Raw genomic sequence first — 26,683 nt, forward strand, 5'->3', positions numbered from 1 at the left:
CCCCAGCTCTGCATATATATACACACATATAACTTCTCCTTTTGGCTTATCATTCTACCAGTGATCCTTCGAGAATTAGCATAAAGAAATGTTATTGAAGTTTTTTTCTTTCTCTTTCTCAATTAGGGTGTTGTAGTTTTGTGGTAACACGTTGAAGAAATAACGTGACTTGTAGCCTTAAATTTTGCTAAACGTTGCTTCCAGTTTCCGATTTCCATGGTGGAATCGAAGACATCAAGATTGTCAAAATCAGCTGTATGTTTTGCAGTATTGTTGTTCATCTTCTTTCTCCAGATTATTGCCATACGAGGTAATCCGCAAACTCTATATTGCATTGAGTATTTGTATTTAGCTAAAGAAAAAAAGATGTCAACTATTTATTTTAAGTTAGGCTTAATTAAGGATATTATTTTAATCATCTGTTCTTATGCAATTTAAATAGTTTAATTTTTTGAACAATTACTATCACGTGTTTGAGTGAACCTTTTACAAACTTTAATTAAATGATATTGATTTTGTGAAATTAATTTGGTTGAATGTGAATTTCAAGTGAAGTGATTTATGTTTGAATTTTTTTATATTAAAAGTAAGTTTATAGTAAAATTTATTAAAAAAATTCTTAACCTGATGCAAAAGTTATATATTTTTTATTTCTAGCTAAACGTGTATTTATAATTGTCAGCATATTCTAAATAAAGATTGAATATGATTATAATATAAATTTTATTATAGTTTCAAATTATGATATTATAAACATCGGTTATGTATAGTTCGCAGTTGACAGTATAACATATGGGATTAACATTTATTATAGTTATCAGAATATTATCAATAAACATTGAAAAGGTAATGATTTATAAATGGAACAAAAAAAGTCAGAATATAGATTCAGTTTGATAAATTTCAGCAGTTTCATAAATATGCTTCAATTTTATTTCTTCAATTTAGATACTAGGTGAGTTTAAGATTTTGATCCCAATACTTCAATGCACACATAATTTCAATAAAAATAATAATATTTAATTAAAAAATTTATTAGATTAAAAGTCCTAGCTAGTGGAATTGATTAAACTTATAAAAATTCATAATTTAATGTATATTTCATTAAATAATTTGATTTTAACATATACCTTTTTTGTAATATTAAATGTTTATTAGATTAAATATTTATGAATACTTGATTTATCTAAAATTTAATATGGATACCATGATCTAATGGTAGAATTGATAAAATTTGTATTTTATTAAATATATCCATAATAAATCTCCACTTATATAAAAAAAGTAAAATAAAATATAAAATCATACATAAATTCAAAATATTTTCTATAATCAAACATTACCTCTTCAATGTTTTTTATTATAAATGGTATACTATAAATTGTAAGAGTGAGGATATTCTAACTACCAAAATTTTTTACTACTAACTTACTGTCCATCACTTCACCATTGGATCAAACAGAGAGAATGTTAAAAAGTTTTTGAAGTGAGAGAAAATGTTAATCTATTGGTGATTAAATAGGTAATAAGTTGGTAGTGAAAAATTTTGATAGTTAGAATATCACTCCTCAAACGGGTTTTTCACCCTTTTGCCCCTTATTAATTAATTAATAACCATTTTGCCCCTTATTAATTAATTAATAACCATTTTGCCCCTGATTCGAAACTATTTATCAATCTGTCCCTCTTTAGTCGACTACCTTTCATTTTTAATCGACTAAATGGCCAAAACAGACAAAAAATGGCTGCTGGGAGATTTAGTCGACTAAATCTCCCTATTTAGTCGACTAAATCTTCATATTTGACAAAAAAAAAAAACAAGTCAGTATAATTGTAATCGATTAAGTAAGGAGATTTAGTCGATTAAATCTCCCAACAACCGTTTAGTCGATTAAAAATGCAAGGTAGTCGATTAAAGAGGGACAGATTGGTAGATAGTTTCGAATCAGGGGTAAAATGGTTATCAATTAATTAATAAGGGGCAAAAGGGTGAAAAAGCTCTCCTCAAACTACAAACTATAATCGAAGTTTATAATATTATAATTTAAAACCACAATAAATTTTATATTATAACTATACTCGATCTTTATTAATAATATTCTGACAACTATGAATACACGCTTGAAAATAAGTAAATTAAAAAATTATAATTTTTGTGTTCGATTAAAAACTTTATATTAAATTTTATTATTCATTTGAATATAAAAAAGTGAAAATATAAATCCCTTCATTTGAAAAGTGGAAGTAATTATTATTCAAATATCAATTTAATCCGTGTTTTTAGACTTTAGTGACTTTCAAACTTATTCAGTGCAAGTAAAATACTCATTTTTCAAAATATTCATTTTGTTTATGCAGATGCAACCACGTGGAAAGTGAAACTGAGTCACATTCTCTCACTTTCGGAGTGGTATCAAAGTGCTATAATCACATGTGACCGCTCTCATAAAGATTTCGATATTTGCACAGTTAATAGCCCAACACTTTTGGACCATGCTTCCTCAACTCTCTTTACTTTGGGCCCCCATTCACGGGCCCAGCCCAATAACCCTGTGAAAATCCATCCTTACCCTCTTAAAAATGACAAGACAGCAATGTCCTATGTGAAAGAAATCACAATCACCTCATCTCCACCAAAACAAACGTGTGGTGTCACACACCATAGCCCAGCACTTGTATTCAGTGCGGGTGGGTACACTGGAAACTTCTTCCATGAAATAAACGAGAACTTCATCCCACTCTTCATCACCATCAATTCCTTATTCCCTAATCAAGATGTTGTACTTGTGATCACTGGGGGAATGATCTGGTGGTTCCAGAAGTATGCTGAATTGTTATCCGCGTTTAGTCATGGCCACTTGATCATCAACACAAAGAACTTAACAACCAATCATTGTTTTTCATCAGCCACCATAGGGTTGATAAAGCACGGGCCCATGATCATAGACCCAAAATTGTTACCATTTCCTAAAACCCTTTTTGATTTCCATACATTTCTAAAAAATGCATATACCAAAGATGGCACCCCATTATTGTATCCCAACAAGTGGGGGAGGCCAAATCTCACATTGGTGAGTAGAAGAGGGAATGTGAGCCGTGTGATTTTAAATCAAGATGAAGTCATAAAGGTAGCTGAGGAAGTGGGGTTCAATGTGCATGTGTTGGAGCCATCAAAAAACTCCTCTATGGTCAAAGCTTATAGGCTTATTCACACAAGTCATGTTATGTTAGGTGTGCATGGTGCAGGCCTAACACATTTTTTGTTCCTTAGGCCAGGGTCAGTGTTGGTGCAGGTGGTGCCTATTGGAACTGATTGGCCTTCTAGAACTTACTATAAGGACCCAACTAAGATTTTGGGGTTGGAATACATAGAGTACAAGATTCAGGCCAATGAAAGCAGCTTGTCAGAGAGTTATGGAGCTAATAGCTTAGCGATCAAGGACCCAAAAGCTTTTCATGAGGAAAAATGGGCCAAGAAACGAATATATTTGAAGAAGCAAAATGTAAAACTTGATATCACCAGGTTTAGAAAGTGCTTGACAAAAGCGTACAAAAAGGCCAAGATATTTATGGACAGAATCAGTTAGATAGCCAGTTACATTTTGATCTGAAAAAAATATAAAATATAAATGGGCACATTAGATTAGCCTCCCCCCTCTCCCTCCTTTTTACTTTTGTCTATTTAATTTGATATAAATAACAATATAATTGCATTTACGTTTTTTTATATAATAGTGACACTGAGATTTGAACCTATGACTTCATGCAAATTATTCAAATTCCTCGTCACTAGATCAATTCTAATAATTTTGCATTTACATTCTCTAGTTATCTAAGTTTCGACCCAAACTTTTTTCCTTATTTTATAATAATAATAGTGATACACTCCACAAATATGTAAACAAATACTTTGAGATTTGGGATCCAACACAAAATTGAAATAATGGTACTAATATTAGTAGAATTTTTTTTTAACACGATACGAGAAATCCGTGTTCGGGTCGACACATGTTGTAATTAGTTATTCATTTTTTTTTATTCTAGAGTCTTCTTTGGGTTTAGCCTATAAGGTCATTCAGTCTTTTTAAATAGAGAGCTCTGGTACAGTTGTAATACACAATTCAATAATATATTTTCCTTATCTTTTCAAGTTGGTATCAAAGCTCTCGATTCTGAGGGCTCTGCTTCAGCAATTGCTGCCTTTAGAGCAAAATCCTATTTGTTTGCCTATCACCGCCACCGAAAAAAATTGGGGACTTTTTGGACCGAGAGGACTAATATTTGACTCTGTTTTGTTAGATCTATCAATTTACAAATGTTTCCCAATTAAAAGACGACCACATTAGCCCAAATCGCTATTGTTCATCATCGGAAAGTACTGTTCCGATTACCTTTTGAGCTCCGATCAGCCACAGACATGATAACAATCTCCGGGCGACCCTGCTGTGAAAAGCCGAGCTCTGGCCGACCCTCCATGCGCTCTAACAGTATTTATCTTTGTGATTGTGGTAAAAGTTTTTTCATAATCAATGTCATAGGTATGAGTGTAACCCTTGGCGACTGATCGAGCATTATATCTCTCAAAAGTTCCATCTGAATTATATTTCAGGGCATAAACCCATCTGCCCCCTTTCTGCTTTCTTTCCATCAGGTCTATCAACAACCTCCTATATTTTATTTTTCTCCAAGGCATTCATCTCCCTTGCATAGCTTGAGCCTAATTCTCATCTTTTAATGCTTTATATACTGATTTCGGGATTGAGATAGAACCTAGTGTTGAAACAAAGCTTTTGTGTTGCACAAAAAGATTAGTAGAAGAAATGAAATGGGAGATAGGGTGTTGAGGACAAAAGTGATAAGATCTTTGGATACAATATATTTTTCCTTTTCTTAAGGCAATGGGTAAGTTATCAGAAGCATCAATATTAGATTCAAAAATAAGAGATTCAGTACTTGCCAGTGGTCCAGACGATTGTGCTGTTTTCGTGTTAACAAAATGTTGCATGAAAAAATTATTATCGTGTTACGTGTCAACCATCAAACATGACACTGGCAGGTATTAATTTTCTTTAAGTTAGTTGTCATTTCAGCAAGACATCAGTGAAATCAAAGTTCAATACATAGGTTATTTGTGTTTGTCATATTATGTCAACCCGCATAATAAGCGAGACAATTTGAGATTGGTTGTTTATTTGTGTCGTGTCATGTTGTGTCAACTTGCATAAAAGCGGCACATTTTGAGGTTTGAGAATTATTTGTTTTGTATCTTGTCGGCCGCAAAATAAGTGTTGCGTATTCGTGTTGAAGGTTTTGGTATAAATATTTACTTGTGAGTTGTGTCGTCTTTGCAGCAAGTGTATTTGTGTTCATGTCAAAATTCAAATCGACACAAACATGACGCACGAACACAAATGATCACCCCTAACAAAAACAATAAATAAAATTAGGCTTAATAACTGAAGAAAGTGATAAATTCATGTGCTCATTTTTCAATAGTCCATATACACAACCACTAATTTATTACCACCTAATAATAAGAGTATATTATATTATAAACCCTAAAATAATAATAATAATTTTAATGTTTTAAATACTAAAATATTTGTATGAATTATTGTATGTGAAGTCTATTATTTTATATGTTTTTTTTATAGACATTATTTTATATGTTTTTAATTGTCTTTTAATGATCATGTTTACATCCTCTTTGAACATATATCGCATAAACCATGTGAACTTGTTGAACTCAAAAACAAAACTTCTTGGAAATTCACATGGAAATATTTGTTAATAAAATAGTAAACTATCACTTTTATCATTTATATGGTAATAAGATATCATTAGTGATTGCTTCAAAATTAGGAGAAATCAAAGAGTAAGGGTTCTTGGGAATATTGGAGAAAACTCTACTAGGAGAGTGGGAGAAAAAAATGAGAGAAAAGAAGCTTGATAACAAGAAAATATAAAAGTGAACACTAAGGGTGAAGATAATTTTCCTTTTCCTTTTAAAATATAAACCTCAATGAAGTGTTATTTTTGTTATCTTATTTATTTGTCCTCTTCTTACCTTAACTGCTTAACATATCCCCATGAAATATCACATTTCAATTTCTTTTAAGTCATTTACTTTAGCAAATTATGTTTCAAGTGTTATAATTACTAATTTATAATTTATGAATTTATATTCCTACAAGAAATATAATTTCATACAGAGAGAGATGATTTTTGATTTATGTTTCTGCATATTCTTTACCTCGATGAGTTATGTCTTTAATTTTATCTTGTAAAAAATATCATGGTAAATTTTGTATGATAAATTTCATAATGTGAAAATTGGCAATCTAAACTTTTATCTTTGGCTGGAATAATTACTTTATCCTAATCTGTGTTTTCAACTATCCCCTTATTCCAAATGCAAGATGCTAAACTCCTCTTTCAGCACCCGTCGCTTAATTAGAACATGATAGTTTCTTTTCTTTTCTTTTTGAATAACGAACATGATAGTTTCTTTTTCTTTGTTTCTCTTATATTTTGTTTGTTTGTGGGCCTTAGGCCTCTCTTATTATCAAAAAATAAAATAAAAAGGACAAACATGCCACGTAGACCAAACAATTGAGAAAGAGAGAATCTGTAACCTTTAGCGCCTTTGATTGGTTCATGTGGCACAAATATGTGACCTTATTCCCACCCGTTATTAATACTCCAAATCTTATTCCTAGTTACTTTCACTCTTTCATTCTCCCTCTTTATTTAACTCTCAATTTCCCCCACTTCTTAAGTCTCAATAATTCTCAGCAAATTTTTTACTTGATGTTAATGTTTCTTTAACAATTATTTGACTTTGTTTATATTAATTTGGGGATTTAATTAGTGATTAATTTATTACTGAGTTAATAATTAATATTTAATTAGTTGGAGAATATTTTTAATTATTTTTTAATTATTTTTAATTAGTCATTTAGAAATTAATAAAGATTTTGTCAGTTCGTTATTTTAATTATTGTGTTATTTTACGTAGTTAGCAACTAATTAATGTTTATTATGTTGTTTAGTTATTTTAATCATTTGTTAATTATTATTACTTAGTCATTTTGTAATTAATGTCTAATTTGTTAGCTAGTATTTTAATTTTTTATTTAAGTATTGATAGTCAGAAATCTAGCAATTAATGTTTATTTTGTTGGTTAGGAAATTGAATTATTGTTCACTGTCAATTTTGTAATTATTGGCTAATTTATTAGTTACTTATTTTTTAGAGTTTTATTAATTAACAATTACCAATTAATGTTTTAGCTGTTACTTAATAATTTATTTCACTTTATTAATTCATTTTTTAGATATCAATCGGTGTCCGAAATTCATATGGATATGTACTACTAATCCGATTTTGGGTTTAAGCTTCTCCACCCTGTCAAGGAGTTGTGTTTCTTAAAAATCGAACCCATTACCTTTTTAGGCGGGTCAAGTCCTACGGTCATGACACCACTGGACCAACAACTCTCTAGTATGTTAGTGTTATTTTATAATTTTATTAAATATCATTAACTATTGCTATCTTTATTAATATAATTTACTAATTAGCGGCATGAAACCTCTCCTGGGTTCTCCTCCACATTTTATTAATCATGTTCCTTTGGATCCATTATGGCTGACGTAGTGTACCGGTCCCTAAGGTTGTTCATCTTGATATAGCTAGTGATTTGTATGACTGAAATTTTAGGATTAAAAAAAAAATCGATCCAAACTGAATAAAATTGGGTTGGATCATATATGAAAAAAAATCGAAACTGAATGGATGATTACATGATTAAAACGAAGGAATTGGATCAGATAATTTTTGCATCCAAAACCAATCCAATCCAGACCGTGAACATCCTTACCGGTCCCTAACACAGAAAAGTATAATATAAATATTAACAGTATTAAAAAAAATTATTTTTCCACCAAAATAAAATAAAATAAAAATTTAAATCAATAATGCACAATTAACCAGTATAAGTGCATGAATTAAAATATCATCGTACCTAGCATGCCTAAGCATATAAAATAAGAATCAAGGTGTTTGTGATCTTGGAAAAGATAAAAGTTCAAACAAATGTGATAAATGCACAACCTCTTGGAAATAACCCACCTATTTACATTCATCAATAATAATGCCATCAACCTCCACAAGCAACCATTTACATGATTTAGGTATTTCATGTACAATTTAGTTGACCTACTTTCAACCACAAAAATTGTGAAATATACTTTCATACAATAATACTTTATTGGTATATGCACAACTTACTTTTTCTTGAACTCTTGCTCAATAAATAATTCATCTCTTATCTGCTTAAAGCCCTTCGTGTACTCATCAAGAATATTCCTCCCTTGATTAGGGTAGTCGCCATCAATACATGTCTAAGATGCATTTACAAAATGAACAAATAATGTCAATTAAATCAGGTAATTAATAAACTAAAATTCCACTTATTATGAATGTTTACTAACAACTCCATAAGATGCAACTGGAGAAGCATACAAACAATGATTATGAAATCATGTGGACATCATCAAAATCAAGATCACCCATATGTCAGTATTACACAAACTGCCATCAAGAATTTGACATTCATCATCATTTTCACAATCCTCCTCATAATCCATATTTTAAGTATCGTCATCATCTTCTCAAAATTTATCTGAACGATGAATTGTGCCGCTTTAGACGATGAGGGTCACACATGTTCTGGAAAGCCCTTTCAGGCCCTACACATCCCCACACCTAGAACCTCCTAGAGGGCTTCTTCATCACATAGGATTCTCCTTCTTTCCCATGCACTGCTGCCCACTATACACTAATAGTAAGGCAGCATGCTTAGTCATAAAGACTAGGTTTGACTGGGTAAGATAGCTCTAGCGACAAACCCTTTTATCTCCCCACGCTTCACAGATGCATCCCTTCTCTAAATACCCCATATCACTTAGAAAGGGCATTTTTTTCTCTATGCAACTCAAGAGCTGTTACTTTACACAAATGTGGAGTCACCTTGGTCACTCACACACACTCCCTCCTTTGATATGCAACACCATGGGAAGCCTCTGCAGTGCTTTGGTCTCTACCATTGCCATTATAAGCACCCTTAAATTGATATACTTCACCCTTCATGGGACATATTTATGAACTACTAACAGATCAATATGAATACACTATTGGCTCGTTTGGATGGGCTAATGAAAAAAGTGTTTTTTATATCTTACTTATTTTAGAAGTGCTTTTTACAAAAGCTAAAGCTATTTAGATATTTTAAAAAATATTTGGCTTTTGAGTTTTAATTTTTTTAGAAGCTAAAATTTTTAGCTTAAAAAAAATCAAGTTTTTGGCTTTTTTTTGTGGCTTATGTTTTTTTTGAAGCAGATATCCAAACGAACTTTGTAGTATAAGTACATTTTTTTCTTTAAAAAAACTAGCTTTAGGCTATAAAAAAACCATCCAAAAGGGCCCCAACGAAAAATACACGTCATTCCCTCCTTTCTATCAAATCTATCATAACCAGTACCCACTACCCACATTCCATGAAATTTATGTGTACCAATCTTGTAAAGAGTATTGAATTCTTCGGTGCATCTAGAATGTTTTCCTTTTTTATTGTTTTTAATCAAAGTGAAGACAGTCAAACTAAAGTGTTAAAATTTTCCAACTATAATAATATTTTTTTGAATAGCAGTTACATCGATAGATCACATGGATCGATGTATCGATTTATGATAAGCATTAAAATGATTCAATCCAGACATTTCTCAAAATTTATATCAATTTTTTAAATAAATAATTCATTAACATTATTTATTCATATTACTAATTAAATTTAGAAAAATATATAATTTTAATAAACAAATATATATATAGGATAATATCCTTTGACACCGGTATCAAATAAAAAGTTGTTTGACATCTCATTTGAGAGCATTTAGATCAATACTAATCAACGGTGTCACATGCTAATTGCTAGATCAAAACAAAATCAACGATTCTCATATGAGGTGTCAAATGATCTTGTTCATATATATATATGTGTGTGTGTATGTGTAAAATTTATATATAATATATAGAGGGAGGGAGAAATCAAATATTTGGGGATTATAAGTATTTCAATATTTTTATTAAGTATTGATAATGAACAACTTAGTCATTAATGTTTATTTTGTTGGTTAGGAATTTTAATTATTATTCATTATCAATTTAGTAATTATTGGCTAATTTATTATTTACTTAACTTTTAGAGTTTTGTTAGTTAATTAGTTACTAATTAATGTTTAAGTTGTTACTTAATAATTTATATTACTTTTTTAATTTATTTATTTTCATATATCAACTGGTGTTTGAATTTCTAATGGACTCAACTAATTTGGTTTCAGATTTGAGTCTCTCTAGTCTTCCAAGGAGTTGCGATTCTCAAGAATTGAACTTACTACCCTTTTAGGCATGTCAAATCTTAGGATCTAATTATAAAGCCACTAGATCAACAACTCCTTGGTATTTTAGTGTTTTTTTATAATTTTATTAAATATTGTTAACTATTGATGACTAAATAATTAACTATTATTCTCAGTAATTGAACTCACTACCCTTTTACTATATAGCGATATGAAATCTCTCATGGGTTATTCGTCGCATTTTCCTCCACATTTTATTAATCATGTTCCTTTGGATCCATCATAGCTGACGTAATGTGAGTGTTTTTTTTATAATTTTATTAAATATTATTAACTATTGTTGAGTAGATAATTAACTATTATTCTTAGGACTTGAATTCACTACATTTTTACTAAATAGGGATATGAAATCTCCCTCGGGTTCTCCGCCGCATTTTACTCCACATTTTATTAATCATGTTCCCTTGGATCCATCATGGCTGACGTAATGTTAGTATTTTTTTAAATAATTTTATTAAGTATTATTAACTATTGTTGAGTAAATAATTAACTATTATTCTCAGGAATTGAATTCACTACCCTTTTACTAAATAGTGATATGAAATCTCCCACGTGTTCTCTGCCGCATTTTACTCCATATTTTATTAATCATGCTCCTTTGGATCCATCATGTCTGACGTAATGTTAGTGTTTTTTTATAATATTATTAACTATTGTTGACTAAATAAGTCGAAGCTCGTGGGGATACCGGAGGGAGCCAACTCGTCTCAAAGAGATAATTAGGGTTGAGTAACTCCAAAAAAAGAAATTGAACTCACTACTCTTTTACTAAATAGTGATATGAAACCTTCCCGGGTTCTCCGCCGCATTTTACTCCATATTTTATTAATCATGTTCCTTTGGATCCATCATGTCTGACGTAATGTTAGTGTTTTTTATAATATTATTAACTATTGTTGACTAAATAATTAACTATTATTCTCAGGAATTGAACTCACTACTCTTTTACTAAATAGTGATATGAAACCTTCCCGGGTTCTCCGCCGCATTTTCCTTCACATTTTATTAATAACATTCCTTTGGATCCATCATGTCTGACGTAATGTTAGTGTTTTTTATAATATTATTAACTGTTGTTGACTAAATAATTAACTATTATTCTCAGGAATTGAACTCACTACTCTTTTACTAAATAGTGATATGAAACCTTCCCGGGTTCTCTGCCGCATTTTCCTCCACATTTTAATAATAACGTTCCTTTGGATCCAACATGTCTGACGTAATGTTAGTGTTTTTTTTATAATATTATTAACTATTGTTGACTAAATAATTAACTATTATTCTCAGGAATTGAACTCACTACTCTTTTACTAAATAGTGATATGAAACCTTCCCTGGTTCTCCGTCGCATTTTCCTCCACATTTTATTAATAACATTCCTTTGGATCCATCATGTATGACGTAATGTTAGTGTTTTTTATAATATTATTAACTATTGTTGACTAAATAATTAACTATTATTTTCAGGAATTGAACTCACTACTCTTTTACCAAATAGTGATATGAAACCTTCTCGGGTTCTCCGCCGCATTTTCCTCCACATTTTATTAATAACGTTCCTTTGGATCCATCATGTCTGACGTAATGTTAGTGTTTTTTTATAATATTATTAACTATTGTTGACTAAATAATTAACTATTATTCTCAGGAATTGAACTCACTACTCTTTTACTAAATAGTGATCGATATGAAACCTTCCCGGGTTCTCCGCCGCATTTTCCTCCACATTTTATTAATAACGTTCCTTTGGATCTATCATGGCTGGTGTAGTATAACGGTCCCTAACACAAAAAAGTATAATATAAATATTAACATTATCAAAAAATGAAATATTTTTCCACCAAAATAAAATAAATTGAATTTTTAAATCAATAATGCACAATTAATCAATATAAGTGTTTAAATAAAATATCGTTGTACCTAGTATGCTTGAGCGTATAAAATAAGAATGAAGGTGTTTGTGATCTTGAAAAAAATAAAAGTCCATACAACTGTGACAACCACCTCATCTAGTAATGACTCACTTATTTACATTCAGCAATAATAATGCCATCACCCCCAACAAGCAACCCTTTATATGATTTGGCCATTTCACGTACAATTTTATTGACCTATTTTCAACCACAAAAGTTGTAAATGTACTTTCTTACAATAATACTTTATTGGCATATGCACAATTTACTTTTTATTGAGTTCTTGCTTAAAAAATAATTCATCTCTTATATACTTAAAAGCCCTTCATGTCCTTATCGATCGGGAATATTCATCTTTTGATTAGGGTAGACCCAATTAATATATGTCTATTGTCTACATTCATTCCAAATTAAATTTACCCTATATATATATACATTTGATATAAGTTGCATTTACAAAATGAACAAATAATGTCAATTAACTCGTGTAATTAATAAACTAAAATTTCACTTCTTGTGGATGTTTACTAGTAACTTCATCAGATGCAATGAAGAAGCGATACAAACAATGGTTATGAAATCGTGGGGAACACGATCAATATCAACATCATTATTAGACGAACTACCATTAAGAATTTGACATTCATCATCGATCATCGTCACCATCTCCCTCACTATCCATATTCCAAGTACTGTGCACCAATCTCATAAGGGGTATTGGAGTCTTCTACGCATCTAACGTTTTCCTTTTTTAGTATTCTTAATTAGGGTGAAGATAATCAAACTAAAACGTTAAATTTTTTGAACTATAATAATATTTTTTTAAATACTGGTTACATCATGTGGTGATCGATATACCGATTTATGACAAGCATTAAAATGATTCAATCCAAAATTTATATCAATTTTTTTGTAATAAATAATTTAATAACATTATTATATATTCATATTATTAATTAAATTTACAAAAAATATATAAATTTAATAAACGAAAAAATTTATATATATATATATATATATATACGAATGTAAGAATAAGAAGTCTTATATCAAACTTTCATCATTGATTTGCTTACATCTAACATTTCATATACATAATAAATCAAAACTGTTAGATATAACTATGATTAACTACTAAGATTGAGAGTGTAAAACTAGTATTTTTATGTACAATTTAAATTAAAAAAAAACTCACCCAATTTCTCTTTCACTCACATTAAAAGTTACTCTCTTTTTTTTTCTCCTCATTTACTTTTCAGAACCTGCCTGCTGACATGGAGAGAGAAAAAAACAACTTTAATATTATAATTATGTTCTCCCCGAAGAACACAGTTATAAATGGATAGATATAGACAAACTTATATAAAGTTGATACAGAAAATATTTTTTCCCTATATAATTTACATAAAATTTATATAAAGAGAGGAAGTGAGCAAGCATTTGCTCTGTTCCAAAGTCATTTGCAGAGCCGTTTTCTTTAGTTGTCACAGTCATTGTCACCTTCGCAAAAAGCAATGGAGTCAGTGTTGAAGTTGCATCATGGTTCCAAACTCTGCAGACCCATTTTCCATTTTCCTTCTCAAGCCACCATTTTTCTCCGCAGCCACCACAACTTTCTTCATTCACCTTTTCCCATAATGAGGTGCCGTCCTCTTCAAGTTCAAGCTTGTACTCCTTCCTCTTCTCCTCCTCCTCCTCCTCCTCTCTTTCCACTGAGGTACATCACACCCTTCCTTTTAATTTCCCTTCAACCCTTCATTTTTTTTCCGACGGTTTCTATTTTGTTTCTGCAAAATCAATGATCATGTAGGCAAAACAATTGTCCATTTTTTTTTTTAATCTATAAATAAATTTAGTTTTATTTGTCATTGATATATATGTGTCAGTTCTTTTATGATGATCCTCCCCTTCCTTGTACCATACACCTCATGATAGTAGTAAATTAATTATTAATGGCTTTTGCAGGCTTTTGTTTAAACTTTTGACAGTTTCTTATTTTGAACAGAAATTCAGGTAAAAAGAGGGTGGATGAGAGTAGGATCTTGACTTTGGAAGAGATCAGACACTCTTTAATCAGGCAGGAGGATAGCATAATATTCAGTCTTTTGGAGAGAGCTCAATACTCTTATAATGCAGGCACATATGATAATGATGCATTCCTCATGGATGAGTTTAAAGGGTCTTTGGTTGAGTACTTGGTCTGGCAAACAGAAAAGCTGCATGCACAGGTTATTACAAATTCCGAGGCTGTGAATTTATGGAATAGTTTAGATTCATGATCTAATAGTTTAGATTCCTTTGAAATTAGGTTGGAAGATACATGAGTCCAGATGAGCATGCTTTCTTCCCTGCATACCTACCTGAGCCAATGCTTCCACCCTTGCAGTATCCGCAGGTTTTGTAATTCTGTTTTCTTTCATGTGACTGGCAAGCATTTAAATTTCCTTCTTCTAGCCTATCTTAATTCTTAAGTTCATTAGAATATTTAATATTTCTCTTATTAAGTCTGAACGCCTTCTTCTTGCTTCATTAACTCAATTGATTAGCTTCAAATGTTAAAAAAAGAAAAAACGTTTCTGATTTCAGTTTTTGCATTGTATTGCTGATTGGATTTTGACTAATCCGGCTTCCATTTTCCCTTGGATATGTAACTAGGTTCTGCATCACTCTGCCGATTCAATCAATATAAACAATAAGATTTGGAATATGTATTTTAAGGATCTCCTCCCAAGATTGGTAAAAGAAGGAGATGATGGAAACCTTGGATCAGCAGCAGTTTGTGACACTCTTTGCTTGCAGGTACAAATTAAGCTTCTTGTGTGTTATCGAACATTGTTATCTTTTTTCAACAATACTATTAAAAATCTAAGTGTGATGTGTTACAATAAATTTCATTTAACAGGCTCTAGATGGTGTGGATACAAAATGATGACCTTATTTCTACAGTTATATTAAAACTTTGACTACTAGAGGACTATTTATACCTTTTACTTTGCGTGCACTACATGTCTATCAGCAACTTCTTACTTAACCAATAAGACTATCCTAATTATATAGTACTATTTAGTATTTCTCAACACTCCCCTGTCTTCTGCTCAGAGTGTAAGAGCATAAAGTGAATGGTCCTTTCTTGTATGATAAACACTCAATAATTGATTCAATTCTCATTCTTGACTCTCAGGATATTTGATATCTCATAATCACGTGACAGTTGTTTAGTCCAAATACCATATATGTTTTTGTTATAACACTTGAAACACTGTTGCAGGCTCTCTCAAAGAGAATCCACTATGGCAAATTTGTTGCTGAGGCAAAGTTTCGAGAAGCTCCTTCTGTATATGAGGCTGCCATTAAAGAGAAAGTAAACTCTTGCATGACTTATATTGTTTTCCCTTGTGATTCTAAGGTATATGGTCAATGTTACTTGATTTTCTGACACTTCAACATTCTGGACCTCACAGGACAGGAAACGATTGCTGGAGCTGTTGACATATGAAAGAGTGGAGGCATCAGTCAAGAAGAGAGTAGAAATGAAAGCAAGAGCATATGGCCAGGTGATAAAGATCAATGAGACTGATGATGTAGCTGATCCTGTATACAAAATCAAGCCAAGCTTGATTGCAAATCTGTATGAAGATTGGATTATGCCTCTCACTAAAGAAGTGCAAGTAGAATACTTGCTGAGAAGGCTTGATTAAGCAGAGAATACTTGTTACAAACCAGTTCCCAGGAACTGGAAGTGTAGTTCTTCTTCTCAAGTGGAGGACAATAATCTGGGATGTTTATCCGTGTATTTTCTAGACTATCCTTATGGCATAGTTTATATATTAATAGTAATATATTTGGGATTTATTTAGATAATTTTTGTTTATGTTGTTTTGGGAATAATTATGTTATTTTTAAAGATTTTGATAACTTTGCTTATTTTCAGGAATATTACCTTGTTCATAGGGATTTTATCTCGATCAATTACTGTTTGGTATATATATATTTATGAAATTTATTTCAAGAGCTAATATGTGTAAAGTCATTTTTTAGAAGGGAAAATGCATGAAAACATATCTCATTAAATACTGAAGTTACTTTATTGGGGTGGGGTAAGAATAGAAGGTGCTGGTGCAATTGTCTTATATCGAATGGTGAGTTATATAAGGTGAAACATTCAACGAATGTTTATTAATTAATAATTTAATCTTATTTTTAAGTTTATTATTATAGTGACCAATATAAAATTGAGAAAGGGTAAGTAGTTTGGCCCAATAAAGATAGTCCAAGTTTTCTTTAATAATATCTTTGTGTTTGATTTACTGTTGGTTGTTGGCATCGTTCCCTACATTCGGAGGGCGGAACTCCAAAAATGAAGGCATGCTACCAGGTTTCTTAGATATTGGTGGTGTCAGTCAGCAAACAGTGACATGACTGATACGCATGTTTTAAGCAATGTGGGTTGGAACTTGAAACTATGCTAGGCAATAATTTTTTTAATTTTTTTAGTTTTTTTGGGTAGAAAAGGAATAATGTTTTAATCATGTGAAAAAGAAAAAAGCTTTAAATGAGTGATATATTGTTCTCTAGCAAAAAGCCAAAGAAGTCAGCAAACACAGCTTGAGAAAACAATGGGAACGTGGTGGGATCTGTGGGTTATCACCATTTTCTTCTCTATAATTGAAAGCTTCGATCGGAATGAAAATAAAATCATTTATTTATGACAGTGCTATGGTCTTCATTGTTTGTCTTTTGAGCTGGAAAATACAATTTTCTGACCCCACCATGTGTATCGGCACATTTTTATTATCTCACATTAGCTTCAATATTAGGTTACTTTTTTGTTTTTTTTAAATAATTCAAAAATAAGATTTTTTTTAGCAATAGGATTATTGTAAAGACACTACATCATTTCCTAAAGAAAACTATAACTGCATTTTCATATTTTCCACTTAAAGGAGAGAATCTTGATCAAAGACATTTAATCATAAGTATTATACTTTCTGCACTCTTATTAACTTGAATGTTGGAGTAACTTACAAGTTAAGAATTCCCTTCCCCAACTGCCACCGTCAACACTTGTAAAAAAGTTTCATAACACACACACACCAACACCATTCAAAGCCAACCAGCATCCATCTTCTATTCACCTTGGTATTTCGGAGGTGAAAAGAGAAATTCAAAACAAGATCTTCTTTTGTGAAAACTTTTGAGAAAGAAGTAGCACGTCATAAAAGTTTGAAGGGAATATTTTTTTTATCCTAATTTAACTCGTACCCACCCAATCATCCATAGCAAACTCCTTTTCCTTAGATAGAGAGAGGATCTTTTAATTTCGGTACAAGATTAAAAACAAAAAAATATATATTTCTTTTAAGGGTTTGATATTTGTCATTTTAAATAAAAAAATGAAAATCATGGAGAAAGAAAGTGGGTGATTTTTTTTTAATTTAAATTTTAAATAAAAAAATTATTTTGTGTTTATCTCTCTTAAAATAACATAATTTTATGTCATTTAAAATGATAAATATTTTTCTTTTCTTCTAATATCTTATAGAAAAAAGAATCAGCAAATAAATAACAATATATAATTAACTCATAAATGTACTTGATAAGTTTCAACAAGTTGGGTAATAATAATTGAAGGGAAATACTTTTCTTATGTTATAAGAAAGTTATTATCTCATGTTGTAGAAATAAAATTATATGTGAAACCCACAAGTAAGAGGAGAGAAAAAAAAAGTGATGGGACCACCCTTTTTTTGTGTGTGTAAAAAAATTATCTATCTAATGTAAAATGAGATAAATATAACCCATAATTTAATCTCCGTTCACGTATAAGTTAACCAAAAATTATTTAAAAAAACAACTTTACAATCTTTTGTTTTTGACAAAGAAAAAACCATGATCGTCCATTCATTCTACCTAGGCTTCCTCAACAAATTTCAACGACAAAAAAGGACCTTCTACCCTCCATTTTTTTTAAAAAAAAGAATTAAAAATGTATTTTTGTACTTCACCGAGAAAGGTGTGAGTGAAACGCTCCTTTATACAGTGTGAATCACCGTACTTTGTCTGTTTCCCGTTGCCAGCTTGACATTTGATGCAAAGGTGAAGCCTTTATCATCACTTTCACTTACCCACATAACAGTATCACTCCCTTTCCCTTCCCCTTTTCTTTCGTGTGTGTTGTTGTGTGCTTCCATAGATTCTTATCTCATTGCATTGCAGCACCTCCCAAAAGGGAAGGGAAGGGAAGGGAAGGGACACAACAAAATGGAGAAAGCTCTCACAAAAGTTAGCAGCTTGAAGGTGGGATTGGGGGGTTCATGGATTACCAAAAAGGCCAAGGAGGAGTTTTCTAATATCTCTGAAGACATCTCTGTGAGTATTTGCTTTCTGGGTTTGTATTGCATTGCTTGTTCTTCTTCTTCATTGTGGCTTACTGGGTTGTGAGTGAAATCCTTTGCTTCTAATCATTTGTAATCATGGTAAGTAAGTTACCATTTGGAGTTTGAGAGATCTGAAAGAGGGCTTTATTTGGAACCACCATGAACTGGGTTGTTTGCTTCTTCTTTTTCTGATAACAAGGCCCTAAATTTGAATAGAAGCTTATTTTTGTGAAAAGCTTGTTTCAGTGATTGTCATGGATATCTTGCATATTGATGTTTCTTCATTTTAGGGTGATTTATTTCCCATGAATGAGTGATGCAATTGGCAAGACTTTGACTTTCCTTGTTTCTAGCTTAAAAATCGTGTCTTGGGTCGTCTGTGTAGAATGGGGCATGCTTTTCATTTTTACTTCATCTTGAGAAATTTTCTGGGATTTGGGTCATGACTGTCATCAGATTTATGCATTTTCTTGTACTCTTTGGTCGAAGGAGAGGGAAGGGGGTAACATTTGAAAGGATATAAGTTAGACATGGGGAATGAAGGAGAATGATTGTCAGTTGCCTCTTTCTTAGAGCGTTTTAGTTTTCATCCTGATTCTTCCAGATAATGAAAAGACATAGTTTGTTAAATCGGAGGAACAACAAATTTTACACAATGCAGAACATTTATTTGGTCCAGGAAAGTGCCTTCACTAGAATTTTTAAAATTGGTACTTATTTACTGCTTGAAGTCTTGCTGACGGATAACAACATGACATATGTAGCTTTGTCATTAATTGTGCACGTATTTGAATGATGTGTAAGGCTAATCTTTGAATTTTACATCAATCAAGAAGATGCATTGATGAAAAGGATAAACATGAATTATGTTGTGGAGAGTTATTTACATTCAATACCAAGTTGGGCATCAGCTTCAGATCAGTAAGATTTTGCAAATTGCTTTTGTCAAAGCATAAAGCTGGATATAAGTTTAGTACGACTAGAAAAAACTATATTCAATTGAGCAACCCTGTTTGGTGTTTAGCTTTGAGATTTACTGTGGAGTTTGATGCTACTGCCTTGTTTTTGCTGAAAAAAGGGTGATATTTTGCAGACTTTCTCAAATACCGTTGAAGAAAAGGCAAAATGGATTTTCAACAAACTAAAAGGTATGAATGCGTTTTGAGTCTTTGACCCTTAACGTTAAAGTGAGTTTATGCATGCTTACAAAATGGACTTTCAACACCAGATGCTTATTTGGGACCTGGAATTGCTTTCATAGTTTTAACAGACTGTTACATAGCATCATGATAAACTACGAGCAAAATGCACAACATTGAATCAATCAGTTAGCATAATGGCAATCTACTTATTGTGTTCATCGCATTTTAGCTAACTGGCCATAATAAGTTTTCCATGTGGCACCTCCTTCACATTTTGCCCTTTTACTGACACACTTTCTCCTGTATCCTGAGATCATAATACTGGTGAGAAAATCTCACTCTTAAGTTAAAGTTTTCTTTTTGTCATGCACCCTCTGAGTTTCCTCTTCTCTAACCTGCGTTTTTCTTCATGTTTTATGTTTCATACTATAATATTCATTGTGTTAACTGAGTTTTTTTTTTTTTTAAATTTAAATATCCTAAATTTCTAATGCTCATTCTACAATTCAATGAGTTAAATGGATGTGGCAAGTTGTTGGTACAGTCAACATGAAAATAACAACTCAAGACGTTTATTATTTCAATGATGTAAATTTTGTCAACAACTAGTGATATCCATACAAGTTTTAACATTGTGGACTCATCCATATTCTAATTTTCACTGTTAGGTACGCTGTTGTAGTAGCTATCTTTTATGGCATTAGTCTAACATCTATTTAGGTATGCTGACCAATTTATAAACCACCACATCAACTAATAATCACACTGTTTCATTCCCCTCCCTCTTTTCTTCTTTTCTTTCAATGCTTTTCCCTCAGGCAAGCCACTGAAAAGCCTACCAGATCTCCTCCGAGAGTACAATTTACCACCAGGGTTGTTTCCCCAGAATATAATCTGTCATGAGTTTGATGAAACCAAGGGAAAGCTGATTGTCTACTTGCCATCTGCATGTGAGGTCAGCTTCAAGGACTCCTCTGTGATGAGGTATGCAACCCGAGTCAAAGGGGTTCTTACAAGGGGAAAACTTTCAGCAATAGATGGAATGAAAACAAAGGTTCTTGTATGGGTTAAGGTGACAACTGTGGCAGTTGAGGGTTACAAATCTGATAAGTTATGGGTTACTGCTGGTGTAAAGAAGTCAAGGCCAAAGGATGCTTACGATACACCTAGGGATGCTGTTAGAGTATCAGAATTCTGAGTTTACAATATTGGTTATTATTCTCATTACCATTACTATGGAATAGGTAGTCTAGATTTTTGGAATTGTTTACACAGAGGTAATGGAGTTTGCATCCTCCTCTTTATATTATCTAGAAATACTGGATGTAATGCGCTTCTGGCCATTCGTTGTTGTCTCATTGAACGCAAGTTATTTTGCCAAGCTCAAACGGGAACTCTAAACACAAGTTGAAGCTATGTTTCTTTGTTTCCCATTTCTTTTACATATTAAGGCTCTGTTTGATTATTGTTTTTAAAAACAGTTTTTTAGTTTTCAGAATAAAAAAACTAAAAAACTCGTTTGGTAGCACATGTTTTGTAAAAAATGTTTTGAAAACTATAATTGTTTTTTTGTTTTTAGAATCAAATTTAGAAAACATGTCTGAATTGTTTTTGTTTTCTGTTTTGGTTTTTAACTTTCAAAAAGAAAAAAATATAGAAAACAACTGTTTCTATAACTATTTTTCAAAACAGTTTTAAGAACAAAAAAATCAGAACACAATCAAACAGGCTTTAAAGTTTCTTTTGAATTCAGAGGCACTGTTTGTGTTTGATGAACAGGGGATTAAGAATTGAGGTTTAGTTTTACTCAGATGTCATCGGATGTGCAGTAGTAAAAGTTGGCTGCCGCATATAGCAAACTAACAATTGTTAAATGATAAAACTTTCAGATGCACATACTGCATGGATATGACTCAAATAGAGGGTTGATATGGAGAAACAAAGCAAAATTCTAAGTTCCTGATATTTTATAATAGGGTTTTATTATTCTCCTTCAACATAAGATAAGTATCTTATGTTGTAGAGATAAAATAGGTGGGTCCCACCATTACAAGAAAAAAGAAAAAAAAGAAAAAAGTGAGGTGCGGAAATCGAAGTGAGAGAGTAGGAGAGAAGTAATCTTATGTAAAAGGAGAGTAATATTTCCCTTTATAATAACAAACTTGGTTTTACTTTACCATCATAGGTGTAAAAGTTTAGTACTATGAACCAAAGTTTGGGTTCCAACAGTGCTGAAACTAGATGCTCCTGTATCCAAAATATAACTTATTTTTTTTATTTGGATTATTAGACATATGGCTCGTATAGAAGTTTCCAGATTTCGAATAAATTTCATAGAGCTCAATCAATATGTGGATTTTATTGATACAAAGGCCAAAATTTTGATTAAAAGAGCAAATTCCAATGCACAAGACTACTCGGCTTGCAAGTGCAGGAATGAGGGGAAAAATTTTGATTAGATAAAAAAATTTAAAAATTGTTGCTACAACAAATTAATCTAGCTTCAACCTCTCTTTCTACTTATAAAGAAACTGTATTTGAAGCTCGAAGAATTTCATAAAAGGATATAACATTTTCAATAGTCAATAGGCCAATAATGCACCACTCCAAAAAATCTGACTTCCTGTTCTGGAGAACTTCTTGGAGAAAATGAATATTGTGCTGCAAACAACCAAATCGACATAATAAGCCTTAATTAAACAACATTATCCAGAATAAAATAGTTCTTTTTTTTTTTCAATTTTTGTATTGCCAAATTATAAATAGTTGTCCAAGGATGTTCTTCTTTACATTTTCTCCTGTCCCTATAATAGTTGTTGCTTATTAAATACATGACAAAACTAAGTACTTAATACAGCAGTATCATTTGAAGATAAAAACCAAACTCAAATACACAACGAAGATAAATATGTAATAAAAAAATGATGCGCATCTAGCTGAAGAATTGTGCACAATATTTAAGCATATTATTGGGTTCAGATGGGTTCGGATTCAAACAAGTTTTTCAAATGCAATATTTAGATGAAATCACTGAGACTTAGAGGGGAAAACTGGGTATATAAAGGGCAGAAATACCTCTACGAATTTCAATTTGAAATCCAGGTTTCCAAAGCGTTGTGCAACTTCATACTCCTCCCTGAGATACTCATGTATTTCAGCATACTTTGCATCCCTCCAAGCAATTTCTGATCTGATTAATCAACAATAAATCATTAATGACAACACTGACAAGAAGTTCATAAACTGGATTTGCTTACTATTGTTTTGTATGAAATGAGTCTAAAAAACAAAAAATTGAAATATTTAGGGATACTATAGTCCTAAAATTTCAACATAGCAGATGCATGTTTTTCTAATGCCTAAAACAGGGGTGATAATACCTCTCAAAGAGACCAACTTTAAGGATCACATCAGCCAAATTTGAGTTAGCCTTCCCAACAAGCTGAAGCAGCTTCTTCTTATCCATAGTGAAAGTTCCAGTTTTCTCCATTCCACGATTTATGCCTGCAAACTCTTCAACTAAACCATCAACCTGATAATAAGAGAAAACGAATGTCAAATTTCCAATGGCTTGATTTTAAGGGTAGTCTTTTTTCTTTCGGATAACAAATGGCCACCAAAGATTGGAAATAAGATGCCATTTGACACATTTCAACCTGTGAGACAAAATAATCCAGAGCTATGCTTTGTCCCAGTACACTTCCAATTATACGGATACCATCAGTGTCCAAAGATTTCAGAACTATGTAGTCCGGACCTCCTTGCATGTCCTCAACTAATAGTGGCTTCTCCTTTATTGCATAATCTAATCACATAGAACATGTCAAAGATGCGCAATATGATTAAGAACTATATGATTAATTAGTTTCTCTGAAGAAATTTACCGTCTTTCCTCATCTCTGGTAGTAAACCAGATGCATGCCTCTTAACTAGTTCCAGGTAACTTTCCACTTCATTATCCTCAATATTAAACAAAACAGCAGATCCATACTGGTATACAACCATGTAACGACAGCTGCTTGCTTTCACATGATACCCAGGTCCCTGAATCAAATACCTCAAGTTGTTTAATGTTCGTTAAAACCAATCATATTGTTATATTGTACAAGTTATCTATTTCAACGGATTTTGTAACAATGCAACACAAGAATCCTGCTTTTAACCAAGGAGTGTTATTTTCCCTTTTGATACATAAGATTGTATTCCTTTACTTATTATCAATAATAAAAGCATTGCCATCTAGGATGCAGCTCAGTAACTACCCTTCTACTCCAAAACAAAAAAGAGAAATTAGAAAATAACAGAATATTGAACCTGAACTTCCTCTTATCTTACACTTGACCTTCAAATGCGCATACAAATTCAGTGATACCAGCCTATTAAAAATCCGCCATCATAACCCCAATCCAGTGTTGGAAAGTGCGCATGGTGGTATGAGGTGTTGTATTCTAATAAACCGGATATTGCAGAAAACGATGGACAGAGTAGGGATACTTAAGAACTACTATGAGGGTTGTGACTTCCTATATACAAAAACAAAAGGTTCTTGGGGGGAAAAAAAATCTTACAATAGTGTCTGAATTCAAGTCACAGAACCGGAGAGCAACATAGTTTGATGATGAGCGGGAAGATGGAGGAACAATGTTTCTCAGATTGTCAGCCTGAATGCCCTTCAAATTTATACTGCCAAAATTATGAATCTGAGACAGCCAAATCATAGAGAACGAGAACAGGACAACAAAAAGACATGTAAGAGGAAAGGGGTTCAATTCAATTCAAACCCAAAAAGCATGGAAAACATAATGCAACATTATAAAAGGAACACAAAAGGCAAGAAGACTTCAAAACCTATAAATTATACACAAGCATTAAAGTTACCACTTTTATACACTGAAATGAATAAAAAATACTCCAAATTCCAAATCTAATATCATAAACGCAACAAAATTACAAGTCATAAGTAACAATCCTAAAGCATAGGACAAAGAGAAACACAAAAGCCATGAAAACTTTCAAAAATCTAAAAACCATGCATACAAATAATAAAGCTGCAAATTTTACGCATCAAAATGAAAATTAATAACAATAATAATAATAACTCCAAATTCCAAATCTAAGATTAAAATAAATGTACAAATTTTCATTCTCTCATAACATTGTCTTGTATAGAACAGTAACTGAAGTGACAAGTAACAGCAGAGAGAAAAGATTCTAAGAACGACCCATTTGTGCAATACACGTGATAATCAAAGTGAAAACAGAAATTCAGTAACTTGAATCAGTTGTTGGCGGGGTACCTGGTGGAAAGGAAGTAGGCTTTGACGGGGATTTTCACGCTCGGGTCTTGTTCCGGGGCTCCGGACCCATGAGGGAGATCCAGATTATGGTAATCCGGGTCGAGATTGCACGGGATTGCAGAAGATGCAGCAGCGAAAGAGAGAAAATGGTTGATGGAGAAAAGTGAAGGAAAGTGGGATTTGATGATGGGTTTGGAAGAATAAGAAGAAGATGAAGAAGAAGCTATGCTGTTATAGAAAAGGGACACGGTTCTCCATCTTCCACCCATTCGCTGAGTGAGAAGAAGAGGATTTTCTTCTTCTTCTGATTGTGTTAATTGCTATTGCTTTGAGTTGTGTTTGTGTTTCTCAGTCCATTTCTATGTTTCTCTCTCCTCCTTCATTTTGCTTTTCTTTTCGTAACATACGACATATATGTCAGGATTAAAGTATTTATAATCCTAACTAATTGAAAATTAACATATTATTGATTAATTTGCTTGTTTTTTTAACGTTATTGAACAATTATGTAATTATTTATTGGGTTTTATAATTCTCATGTCCAAGGAGAATAGAAATCTCATGTTATAGAGATAAAAAACATGTGGGACCCATGTGTTAAAAAAAATTATATGTAAGACCTAGGGCCGGCAAAATGGGCTGAGCCCGCCGGGCTGGCCCGCCCCGCCTGTCAAATGGGGCGGGCTGGGTTGAGTTTTTCAACCCACCAGCCCGCCAAACCCGCCAGCCCATATGGGTCAGCCCGCCAAGTCCTTTTTTTTTTTTTTTTTAGGTTACCCAATTGTTATGTAGCTCCGTATCTTAGATTTCTCTGCATGTAAGTGGCTTTTTTGAATTGTTGTGGACTGCTCATACAACACTTTGTTACTTGTTTTATTACTCTATTTTATCCTGATATGATTTTATTTTTTTATTATTATTTTTGGATTGAAAGATGCATATTTATATGCAGATTATTAAACACTGATATTCTTGGTTTTATAAGCATATTAGGATTTTATGCAGATTTTTGTATGCTTTTATGCAGATTTTTTTATGTGATTTTATGCAGAATTTAATTTTTTTATTTTATTTTTTTATTTTAGGCGGGCTGGCCCGTAGCCCGCCAGCCCACTCATAAAACGGGCCGGGTTACTCAATTCAACCCATTTTGTCAAAACGGGCCGGGGCGGGCCAGCCCATTTTGGGCGGGCTAGTGGCGGGCCGGAGCGGGCTGGCCCATATTGCCAGCCCTAGTAAGACCCAGCACAGAAATCGAATAGTGTATAGGAAAATTGTAATTCTCATGTTAAATGAGAATTATAAAACCCTTATTTATTCTCAAAACATTAATATTTTCATTAAAAAAAATTATTGATTTTTTTTTTATATACATGTGACACATTACTCAAGCTTACGTAAAGAAGTATCCAAAAGAAATTATAATTTACTTATTTGGAAGGAATTTACATTCTTGCAGCTGCTGTACGTGCAGC

General features: G+C 32.1%; 4 protein-coding genes across 4 annotated transcripts; 3 read left to right on the top strand and 1 right to left on the bottom strand.

The window, feature by feature from the left end:
- Nucleotides 1–216: 216 nt before the first annotated feature.
- LOC133312486 (xylan glycosyltransferase MUCI21-like) lies at nucleotides 217–3,587 on the top strand. Its single transcript, XM_061513685.1, has 2 exons — nucleotides 217–310; nucleotides 2,359–3,587. The coding sequence occupies exons 1-2, from the start codon at nucleotides 217–219 to the stop codon at nucleotides 3,585–3,587; spliced, it is 1,323 nt and encodes a 440-aa protein (XP_061369669.1).
- A 10,298-nt stretch (nucleotides 3,588–13,885) lies between these two features.
- LOC133312509 (chorismate mutase 3, chloroplastic) lies at nucleotides 13,886–16,226 on the top strand. Its single transcript, XM_061513722.1, has 6 exons — nucleotides 13,886–14,109; nucleotides 14,398–14,620; nucleotides 14,701–14,787; nucleotides 15,048–15,191; nucleotides 15,661–15,753; nucleotides 15,854–16,226. The coding sequence occupies exons 1-6, from the start codon at nucleotides 13,907–13,909 to the stop codon at nucleotides 16,088–16,090; spliced, it is 987 nt and encodes a 328-aa protein (XP_061369706.1). The 5' UTR covers nucleotides 13,886–13,906; the 3' UTR covers nucleotides 16,091–16,226.
- Nucleotides 16,227–18,531: 2,305 nt separating this feature from the next.
- LOC133312506 (uncharacterized protein At5g01610) lies at nucleotides 18,532–21,298 on the top strand. Its single transcript, XM_061513717.1, has 3 exons — nucleotides 18,532–18,761; nucleotides 19,863–19,917; nucleotides 20,730–21,298. Exons 1-3 carry the CDS (start codon nucleotides 18,654–18,656, stop codon nucleotides 21,107–21,109), a joined length of 543 nt encoding a protein of 180 aa, XP_061369701.1. The 5' UTR covers nucleotides 18,532–18,653; the 3' UTR covers nucleotides 21,110–21,298.
- Nucleotides 21,299–22,347: 1,049 nt separating this feature from the next.
- LOC133312508 (protein RETARDED ROOT GROWTH, mitochondrial) lies at nucleotides 22,348–25,590 on the bottom strand. Its single transcript, XM_061513720.1, has 7 exons — nucleotides 25,209–25,590; nucleotides 24,480–24,594; nucleotides 23,796–23,955; nucleotides 23,568–23,716; nucleotides 23,292–23,443; nucleotides 22,987–23,101; nucleotides 22,348–22,572 (listed from the first exon to the last, which is right to left on the bottom strand). The coding sequence occupies exons 1-7, from the start codon at nucleotides 25,475–25,477 to the stop codon at nucleotides 22,432–22,434; spliced, it is 1,101 nt and encodes a 366-aa protein (XP_061369704.1). The 5' UTR covers nucleotides 25,478–25,590; the 3' UTR covers nucleotides 22,348–22,431.
- Between the last annotated feature and the right edge of the window lie 1,093 nt (nucleotides 25,591–26,683).

Source organism: Gastrolobium bilobum, unplaced genomic scaffold (genome assembly GCF_033153095.1).
Source record: "Gastrolobium bilobum isolate Gb01-03AN ecotype WA unplaced genomic scaffold, APGP_CSIRO_Gbil_v1 utg5873, whole genome shotgun sequence".
NCBI classification, from domain to species: Eukaryota; Viridiplantae; Streptophyta; class Magnoliopsida; order Fabales; family Fabaceae; genus Gastrolobium; species Gastrolobium bilobum.

Excerpts from the sequence above, each read along its gene's own strand:
- LOC133312486 (XM_061513685.1), top strand. The coding sequence starts at position 217 with ATGGTGGAATCGAAGACATCAAGATTGTCAAAATCAGCTGTATGTTTT. Across the intron at positions 311-2,358 it reads CCAGATTATTGCCATACGAG|ATGCAACCACGTGGAAAGTG; the intron begins GTAATCCGCAAA and ends TTGTTTATGCAG.
- LOC133312509 (XM_061513722.1), top strand. The coding sequence starts at position 13,907 with ATGGAGTCAGTGTTGAAGTTGCATCATGGTTCCAAACTCTGCAGACCC. Across the intron at positions 15,192-15,660 it reads GTGACACTCTTTGCTTGCAG|GCTCTCTCAAAGAGAATCCA; the intron begins GTACAAATTAAG and ends ACACTGTTGCAG. Across the intron at positions 15,754-15,853 it reads AGGCTGCCATTAAAGAGAAA|GACAGGAAACGATTGCTGGA; the intron begins GTAAACTCTTGC and ends TGGACCTCACAG.
- LOC133312506 (XM_061513717.1), top strand. The coding sequence starts at position 18,654 with ATGGAGAAAGCTCTCACAAAAGTTAGCAGCTTGAAGGTGGGATTGGGG. Across the intron at positions 18,762-19,862 it reads ATATCTCTGAAGACATCTCT|ACTTTCTCAAATACCGTTGA; the intron begins GTGAGTATTTGC and ends GATATTTTGCAG. Across the intron at positions 19,918-20,729 it reads GATTTTCAACAAACTAAAAG|GCAAGCCACTGAAAAGCCTA; the intron begins GTATGAATGCGT and ends CTTTTCCCTCAG.
- LOC133312508 (XM_061513720.1), bottom strand. The coding sequence starts at position 25,477 with ATGGGTGGAAGATGGAGAACCGTGTCCCTTTTCTATAACAGCATAGCT. Across the intron at positions 23,717-23,795 it reads ACCAGAGATGAGGAAAGACG|ATTATGCAATAAAGGAGAAG; the intron begins GTAAATTTCTTC and ends CTATGTGATTAG. Across the intron at positions 23,102-23,291 it reads AAAGTTGGTCTCTTTGAGAG|ATCAGAAATTGCTTGGAGGG; the intron begins GTATTATCACCC and ends TTGATTAATCAG.